Raw genomic sequence first — 9,264 nt, forward strand, 5'->3', positions numbered from 1 at the left:
CGAGGATCAACTCCAACACAGGGATCATCTGTTACAACTTTTAAAGGAAAACATAAAGAAGAGTTAGAATCTTATGAAGAAATATGCAAGTCTTAAGCGCACTGAAAGGGTTTTCAAAGATGGTGACTGGGTATACTTAGCCATACCGACAACTTTCTGTTGCTTGGAGGCAAAATATGAAGCTCTCTCATCGGTTTTATGGACCCTTTCAAATACTACGAAAGGCGGGAACAATGGCTTATCGTTTGGATCTACCAGCTTGGTCTTTCATTCACCCTGTTTTTCATGTTTCTCAGCTGAAACTAAAATTGGGGAGATCCATTGTACCAATAACGCATAATGCATTTGCCTCCTATGAATGGTCAGGGCGTCATCCAACCTAAACCTGAAGAGATCTTGGACCGCCGTTCACGGAAGGTCCGCAATCGTGCAGTGGTGGAGCTATTGGTTCGTTGGCAGGGCCAGATTCCTGAAGAAGCTTCATGGGAAGCTTTTCACAGTTTGAAATCTTCTTGCTCACACCTTGTGGGCCAGGTGTTTTGAACAGAGGGGGTATTTGTTACCGGGCTAAGAAAGAGGTTGAAGGAATAAGGAAGAAAGCTTGCTTTGAGAAGCATAGCTGAAAGAAGGAAGAATGCTTACTGTTTCAGTCAGCAATGCAACGTTCGTGGCAGTTGGGAAATATGGACGAGAATGCTTAGGCAGAAGATTGCAGTATACGCATGGAGGAGATTGTCCATGACATGCTGTCTTCCACTTAATGCAAGTGTGCTTCTGTTTTTTTTTTTTTTTTTTTACCATGTCTGCATAAGAGGGGAGAAGATTTTAGAGGAGGAGGAGATTCGAACTAGTGACCTCTGTTTCATTAGGCGTACTCCCAGCCGATTGAACTACCTCTACAAGTGAGCTTATGTTATTTAACAGTCGACGCACGTGGGTTTTAGCGGTTATACTAGTTGCAAAAGCTTTTGGGTTTTGTTATCCTATGGATGGGCCTATTGTATCTGGGTCAGTTCAATATAAAAGCCCAAGGCTATTATTCAGTGACTCATTCAAGCTTTTCATCAGACTTGTAATCCTTTAGCATCTACTTAGCTTGCTTAATCTGTAGCCAGGAGTGTGATTAGACTCGGAATGATCTTTGTGATTACTTTTACAGCTTGCGTCAATAATGCTTCATCATTCAAACTCCATTTTCTCTACTCCATTCAAACACTTTTCCCTCCTAAATACTTGAAACATAATCAGTGTCTTACAGTTTGGTATTATAAAGCTTGTGTTTTGTTTTGCAGTTGAATTTGGTAGATGGGAAAATGCAGTATTTATATGACGAGAATGGGATAACAACATTAGTGAAAGAGAAATTTACCTTTTCCTATTAGCTTAACCTTTTGAGATAACTAGAGAAATTTACCTTAATTTAACATGATATCAAAGCAAAAGGGTCATGGAATCGAACCTTTACTTCATCAAATTACTCCCCATTTCAATTAAATATTCCACGTGTTAAACCCCACCTATTAAAAGAGAGTTTGAGCCCACACGTGAGGGGGAATGTTAAGGTAATGGTTAAGTGATTAAATTTACCTATTCCTATTAGCTTATGTTTTTAAAATAAAAAGTAATTTAAGAGTGGTGGAGCACAAAAAACTCAAGCAGATCCTCTTCGGTTGGCAAAAGTGGTCAGAGTATTTGATGGTTATAACAAGTTGTAAATTAACAGGGAATATTGATGACTGGATTTAATAGCTTTGCTGGAAACAAGTATTACCAAAGATACACCGATGATTACAAGGTCAAAGGAAACTTCGGAAAAAGGAGGAAAGACACCGCTTAAAATTCACAATTTTTATTCAGTAATGGGAAAGGATGGGAACACCTCAAACATTTGGGGGAGGCCAAATCTTCCCAAATAACTCTTCCACTCGCTTGGCTTGATTAACATAACCTTCCAGTCCAGCCCCCAGAAGCTCCACAGCTGCTGGTCCCATAGCTGATGCAACGCTTAATTGGTCCCACTTCACAAGCTGAATATGAAGAGAGAATCAATTAACCATTTAAGAGAGTGATCAGAGAAATCAAAGTAAAGCAGGAAATTTAGGGAGGGCCCGTGTAAAAATCCAAACATCACTTCTTTTTAATAAAATATGCCCTCGCATAGCAACCATGATTTCGTCAAAGCTTTTCTAAGTATTCTGGAGAAGTATAGCAGAAGTAATGAGAGAAGTATTCAAAACTTTTCTGCACTCTCAAATTCAAAAGGTTTTTGTTATAATCTCACACCAAAAATACATATTTACAGTAAACAGGAGATCTTTTTTGCATACTGTGTTGATGGCAACAAGAATAGCAGAAGTGGTGGTGTTGTGGGAGCCACTGTGGTACTATTAGCACAAATGCATGGGTAATGGAAGCAATGATGTAGGATGAGGACATTATGTCTCTGTTTCCTAACAACCTAATCAAGGGGAAGAGGGATCTTGGCAGCGGTGTAATCCATCAAAAGGGCAGGTGTGATATGACTAACGATAATGGTTATTACAGATATACAAGGAAATGCCATAATTTTCTCCTATAAAGTTCAAAGGTAAGGCAATATGATAACTTCTGTTAGCCGGGCACTAGGCAATGACCCTTTAAGCCAATAATGGCTTGGTAGTTTTGCCTTTATTGCAGTTCAGCATATATCCATGCCAAGTACATAGACACATCCATAGTTGTAAAGCCTTTTGGTTTTGTATGTAGCCATTATGAAAGCCAACAGATCTAAATCCTGATGAAAGTTGGTGTACTAAGATACCCCATATAATGTGCTGGTGAACACTGACGGAGACGGGGAGGGAGCCTATGCAGTCAATATTTTTAGTCTTACGATATAGGAACAAAATACTTAATTCTTAAGAAAAATAATTAAAGATTGATTAGGATTTAAATGGATTTCCTTAAGAAAGAACTTTTGTTTAAAAATGTTAAGAAAATATATTTGTGTGTATGTGTGCATCTAGAAACTGTATTAATTCCCTGGTAAATAGAAAGGTTTATTATTTATTTAGACTTCTGTGTTATTTATGGCACTACATGTACCTAGGAAACAGTCTAGTGAGAGTGAGATGTAATATCACCGTTCTCTTTTATGTGCTGAAAGATATGGTTTGTGGGGGCTAAACAATTTGTAAAAAGTATAACCCGCAGAAATAAAAACAAAAAACAAAAACGAAAACAAAGAAAAAAGGAAAACAGAGAGGTAAAAAACTTGTGAACAATAAAGTTTTCAAGGCCTCATTTTACCTTCAAATTACAGTTGATCCGTTAAGTACAGATTGAAGAAATTTTTGTATTCTTATGTTTTAGTTTTGGGATATGGAAAATTGCCTTTTCTTTTAATTTACTTTTACTAGTTTTTTGATATCTAAATATTGGTTCGGCACCCTCAACATATAAAACCTGGCTGCACCACTGCTGGTGAAAACATTAGATCAATGTCCTTCTTTTGTTGTTGTTTTATTGTTGACATATTTAAAGGAGACAACCTTGAGACTATATTTTGTGACCATAAAAGGTAGTATGTTTTGGTTCCTTTCCTCACAATTTTATTAGTTCAACACAATCTTGATGCTCAAGAAGAGGAGTGAGAATATTAAAAGAAAGCAGACCTCTTCTTTGCTGAAACTGTAGGTCGCAGCAGACTGTGGAGAGAGTCTCCTAACAAAGGAGTACTTCTCATCAGGAGCAGTAACCGACTCTTTGAGAGATTGCAATACCTTCAATGGTGCAATGATGTAGTCAACCCTGAGTGCAGACAAGCACAAGCATAAAAGGTTATTCCAAACAAGAAACCTGTCAAGAATTTCCAGATATAATATGAGCAAAGATGAGTCATATGGTTACCCTAGAAGACTAAACAAATCTTGCTTGTTCCGAACTGCTGCAGCCATCAACTTTGATTTATATCCATTTTTGTGAATATAATTATAAGCCTTTGTCACCTGTAAGGATGGAAAATATTATGTTTGATTCAGGCCTTTTTTAATCTTAACAGGTTGTTAAGTAGACTCAGAAGTCACTTGAACTATCAAACACGGTACCAGAACTTTAATCAACTTAGAAGACTTTCTTGCAATGCTGAAAGAAATGCCCTTTAGAATTAGTTTCAAAAGGCTACAGGAATCATGTTTTGATCTATGAACCATAGATGGTGAAACAAAACATGATGTAAAAATCAATATATACCTCCACTAACAAAATTTGAACATGACAAATATATTGCCACGAAAGCATGTGCTGCTGGAAAGTTGAGGTCCCAATTGGCTCAAAATGAGGGAAATCTGGTAGAGTGGAACTATGATCACATACAACAACCACCAATTACAGCCCCTCAGCACCAAAAGGGAATTATATGGTCCAATTTGGAGGTGCCTTATTAACTTAAGTGAAGGTCGAGAAGCATAGACATAGTGAGAAAGGGCATAATGAAATTTGAATTTAACAAACAATATGTTCCAGATAAAAAATAAAAATAAAAACTAAAATAAAATAAAATAAAAAATTGATGAAACAAGATTGGTGTAGTGTTAAGTAGGGAATAAAATTTGAAATAAGAAAATATCATGTGGAAAAAATAGCATTCAACATAATATTGTGAAACTCTTGATAACATTGGTTTAACCAGTCAGGATGAGGGCCAGGAGCGTATAAAATTCAAAATTAAGTAATAAAATGAAATTTATTTAACTTCAATGAGAATGCTATTTTCCTTTTAGTTGGTTAAGTAAGAATCGAACCTAAAATCTCTCCAAACACTTACCACCTAGCCAACACCCAGGGGCTGTGTGGAGCCACCTTTGCCGACAGCCCCAAGCAACCACAATCTCAGTTTGTAATATGACACTTAATGAGACTTATAAACACAAAGCGGTTTCTTATATAATACCAATAAACAGCGTGTAACTAAAATCAGCCAAAAAAACTTCAATGAGAATGCCATTTCCGTTTAGTTGGTTAAGACTTGAACCTAAAATCTCTCCAAACACTTGCCACCTAGCCAACACCCAGGGGCTGTGTGGAGCCTCATTTGCCGACAGCCCCAAGCAACCACAATCTCAGTTTGTAATATATATGACACTTAACGAAACTTATAAACACAAAGTGGTTTCTTATATAATACCAATAAACGGCGTGTAACAAAAATCAGCTAAAAATAAAAACTTGTTGACTATATTGAATTAACAATCGAATCAGAAGATCTGAATCATTTTTACTAACCAAAGCCAACCCTGGATCCTCTCCTCTTTTGATAGCAGCTTCAATCTCAGGGTCACCAGAATGGTTGCGTGCCCAATCCTGAAGGAGGAGTGCACTTTAAAAATAGAAAATCAAAAAGGTTGTATAAACAATGTAATACACAATAGAGATGGAAATTACCCTTATACGGCCCACAAAAATCTGAATAACAGAAGCACCAGCTTGGGCTGCAGCTGCAGCTTGAGGAAAGCTGAAAAACAGGTCAAAACCATCTATGATTAAGAAACATCACAAGATATAAAAGGTTGATTAAATTAAGACTGCAGGATAATAGCAAAAGCTATTTAAGACAAACTGATGTGCTTAAGTAATGATTGGGGCAAAATCATACATTAGCATCAACCTTGTCTATTTTTCGTGTGGTCAGCGGCTTTAGGTAAGATCCTTACCCTAGATAACCTTAGGAAGTGGCATGTCATCGTGATGGACATATGTTGCATGTGTAAGAGGAATGGGAATTCCATGGACCACCTTCTTCTTTATTGTGGCGTGACTTATGCCATTTAGATTGCCTTTTTTAGTCATTTTGAGTTGTCCTAGGTTATGCCTAGACGTGTAGTCGATCTGTATACTTGTTGGTGGATCTCTAATAGTCCATGGAGTGCTTCAGTGTGAAAGATGATGCCTATGTGCCTTTTATTATGTTATGAAGGGAAAGGAATGATAGAGGTATCTAGAATCGAGAGAGGTCATTGGAGGAGATTATATCTTTATTCTTCAAAACTTTGTATATGTGAACAGCTGCTAATGTATCTCCTCAGACAATTAGTTATAATGATTTCCTTGTTATTTTTGCTAATTCTAGTTAGGAGTTTCTTTTTGTATACTTTTTGTGTACTTAGAGGCGGCTTATGCTTTTAATGATATTTGTCAATTACTTGTAAAAAAAACAAAATCCCTAGATAAAAGTAAGTATACGCATGGAGACAAGCCTTTAGTCACCATTAACATCATTTGATTGTTATACTGAAATTTCAACTAGCGCCATTATACATCATAGTGTATACCTGTATACAAAAGTCAAATGTGTCTGTATGCCTTCAGATTCCAGCAATCTTGAGGCCTCTATTCCCTGTATAGAAAGCCAATAAGTGATGGCCAAAAAGGAATGAAAAGATCTGTCAGCTTCTGTGCACCAAGTCTACAAAGAAAGTTCTTAAGATTACCAATACAAACGTATTTTTCTCAAATACTCACTTGCCAAGTTGAAGGAATTTTAAACAGCAAACGCTCAGGAGGTACATTAATTTCATCATACAATTTCAACAAGTCATGCACCTGTATAATTTGGTAAACTGCAAAAATTAGATTGCATATCAAGGCATACTAAGGTAATAATTAATAAAGGAACAGAGACAGATTGCCATGGAAATTTAGGTGAATGAACATATATTGCACCCAAGATACAAGATCATAAACAGGAGCCAAAAACATGCCAGAAATAACTCCCATGAGAACCCATGGATACTTTGCATCTAAGAGATGAAAATGTTAAAAAGAAGTGTGTACAGAGCTGTTTTAGACCTTAAAAGTAGAACTGTTTCTCTAGACACCATAGGCATTGCCTATGCACTGTCCTTTCTACATGCTTGTTAAAATCTTACAGTAGAGCTTATGTTTCCTTTGAGCAGCACATTTTTGGTCTTCTTTCTTTTCTTTTCTTTTTTGGACCTTTTTTTTTTTTTTTTTTTTTTTATCATTTGCTCTGCGTAAGACAACATCATTAGCATTTGTGTGCAGAACAGCAGAAACAGGACAAGTTGTGAAATATATCAAGTGGAATTTCAATTTAAAAAAATAAATAAATAAATCAACTCAGATAACAGATCTCTCTTAAGTGGAAGACATCAATTTCCTCTCAACTTGTTTATTTCTTTTTTCCTTGATCTCACACTTCCACACCACATCTCGACATGGTCCTTCCTTGTAACTGGATTTCTTGATGTACATATCGATTTGAAATGACAGAAGATTTAAAAAGTACTAAGAATGTGAAAATCCATCCTTTGCCTAGGGCAGTTTCAACATCCCTAAATATCAAAGCCCAGGTAAACTAGTTTTCTTCATGATGCCAATCCACCAAAATCAATTAAATGTGGAAAGACATTATGAGAGAAAGAACAAATCTAGATTGCCATTTCAATGAAACACAACCCAAAAGCATAATTAGAGATTGATTTAGCAAGCGAAAAATGATTTATGGGAACTGAAATCAACAACCACATCATAAACCTATTTCAAATACAAAAAGTTAAGCATTTTCTTTAAAACAATAAATCACATAACAACAGATTGAAGAAACCAACCTTCCTGATAATGCCATGTGTGTCATAAGCAAGACGTGCATCCACTTCTGTTGAAACTCGACCAGGAACTAGTTTTGCCAAGTCACCACCAACATTCACCATAGCCTACACATCCATGACTTAGTGTAAACCATTTGATTGATTTAACCATTAAATTCAAATCTTACAATTAAGGTATGTGAAAACAACCTTATTAAAGAAACATGACAATCTCAAATCAGAGTTTTCTAGCCCATAACATCCCGAATCCGCCAAAGCCATTTCAATAGCATTCTATGCAAAAGAAAATTAATCAATTAAGTGACATAAACACCATATGCTACTTCAATACCAAATTGCAAATGCAAAAGTTAGTGTTTTTTTTTTTTATGAGGTTCGAATCCTTACTCTAAATATGGTATCAGGAAGGCTACATATACCCAAAAGGAGCGCTGAGCTAACAGTGGCCGCTGTTGGAGGAAACCTAGATTTCAATAATGCAAAACCACTTATAAGAACATTAGCTCTTCATTACATTGCTCAGAAAACGAATAAAAGATAAATAACTAATCTAATTAAGTAGAGCTAGACTGAGCTTGATGAAGGTTTTTCCGTTTGGTTTTCTCAGGGTTTCCATATTTGCTAACCAGATGAGAGTCAAATTAATTAATACCATTTCCAAGAAAAATAACAACAATTATAGTAAATTCACTATTGTCCGTACGATTTCTGGCAAAACAACAAACGTTACAAACCAAATAGCGTATTGCATTTAAAACTTCAACTTCCATTTCCAGCTCAGAGGGAGAAAAAAAAAAAAAAAAAAAAAAAAAAGAAAGAAGGAGAAGAATCAATTACCTCTCGAAATCATCGAAAATGACGGTGTCGGGAACAATCTCGCTGAAGCTCGACACCGTATCCAATTCAGTGATTGGACCTAAAAAACCCACCAATTACTTCAACAACAACAACAACAACAACAACAAGAAAAAGAAAATCAAAAATCAAAAAAGAAAACAGAGATTGAATCAGGGTGTATATAAATCGGAAAGAGATATAACCAGAGTCGAGTGAGGACGAGGAAGCTCGAATTCGCGGAAACGATCTCTGAAACTTGAGCCGCTCCAGATTAGCAGCCGAGAAGCTCAACCTCCCCTGCCATCAAAACCAACTCACTCACTCTCATACACACACATACATACATGCATACATACATAAATACGCACGTACCTGGAGAAACGAAGAGGAGAAGAGAGCTGAGAAGGGCGGAGATTGCAAGGAGAGTGACATGTTGGTCTGGGGATGGGAATGGGAATGGGATCACCTGCATTTCTCTCTCTTTTTATGTACAAGGGAAGACAGTTTTTTATATGTTTGTTTACTCTCACAGTTCTGAACCGGACCAAAATTTACAACATTAAGCCCGTTTTGTTTTGTTTGCGGAATAGACCTTTTGATTGGATTAGCTAATACTAGGTATAGTAAATCCTTTGTTTGGTAATACTCTATTCTTGGGAATAGTTTATTCTCATGGGACTACTAATCACATACACACAGGGTTAACTAAGCCACTAAAAAATGAATGGCTTAGCTAATCCTTTCATGTGGGATTAAAATTATTTTGTAAATTGCCAAAGAAAAACCGCACCCTTCTCACACCCACGTCGCCTCTCTCTCA

At 36.5% G+C, this 9,264-nt stretch overlaps 1 protein-coding gene across 1 annotated transcript; it reads right to left on the reverse strand.

The window, feature by feature from the left end:
• Positions 1–1,716: 1,716 nt before the first annotated feature.
• LOC132175114 (uncharacterized) lies at positions 1,717–8,951 on the reverse strand. Its single transcript, XM_059586946.1, has 13 exons — positions 8,817–8,951; positions 8,648–8,741; positions 8,445–8,523; positions 7,995–8,070; positions 7,797–7,880; positions 7,608–7,712; positions 6,499–6,579; positions 6,309–6,373; positions 5,422–5,491; positions 5,263–5,340; positions 3,889–3,986; positions 3,654–3,789; positions 1,717–2,027 (listed from the first exon to the last, which is right to left on the reverse strand). The coding sequence occupies exons 1-13, from the start codon at positions 8,874–8,876 to the stop codon at positions 1,881–1,883; spliced, it is 1,173 nt and encodes a 390-aa protein (XP_059442929.1). The 5' UTR covers positions 8,877–8,951; the 3' UTR covers positions 1,717–1,880.
• Between the last annotated feature and the right edge of the window lie 313 nt (positions 8,952–9,264).

This window comes from Corylus avellana, chromosome ca3, assembly GCF_901000735.1.
Source record: "Corylus avellana chromosome ca3, CavTom2PMs-1.0".
NCBI lineage: Eukaryota > Viridiplantae > Streptophyta > Magnoliopsida > Fagales > Betulaceae > Corylus > Corylus avellana.

What these genes read in the sequence shown, in the direction of transcription:
- LOC132175114 (XM_059586946.1), bottom strand. Translation starts at nt 8,876, where the DNA reads ATGTCACTCTCCTTGCAATCTCCGCCCTTCTCAGCTCTCTTCTCCTCT. An exon ending in TTCCTGATACCATATTTAGA is followed by an intron (nt 7,881 to 7,994) that starts GTAAGGATTCGA and finishes TCTTTTGCATAG; the next exon opens with AATGCTATTGAAATGGCTTT. An exon ending in TGTCATGTTTCTTTAATAAG is followed by an intron (nt 7,713 to 7,796) that starts GTTGTTTTCACA and finishes ATGGATGTGTAG; the next exon opens with GCTATGGTGAATGTTGGTGG.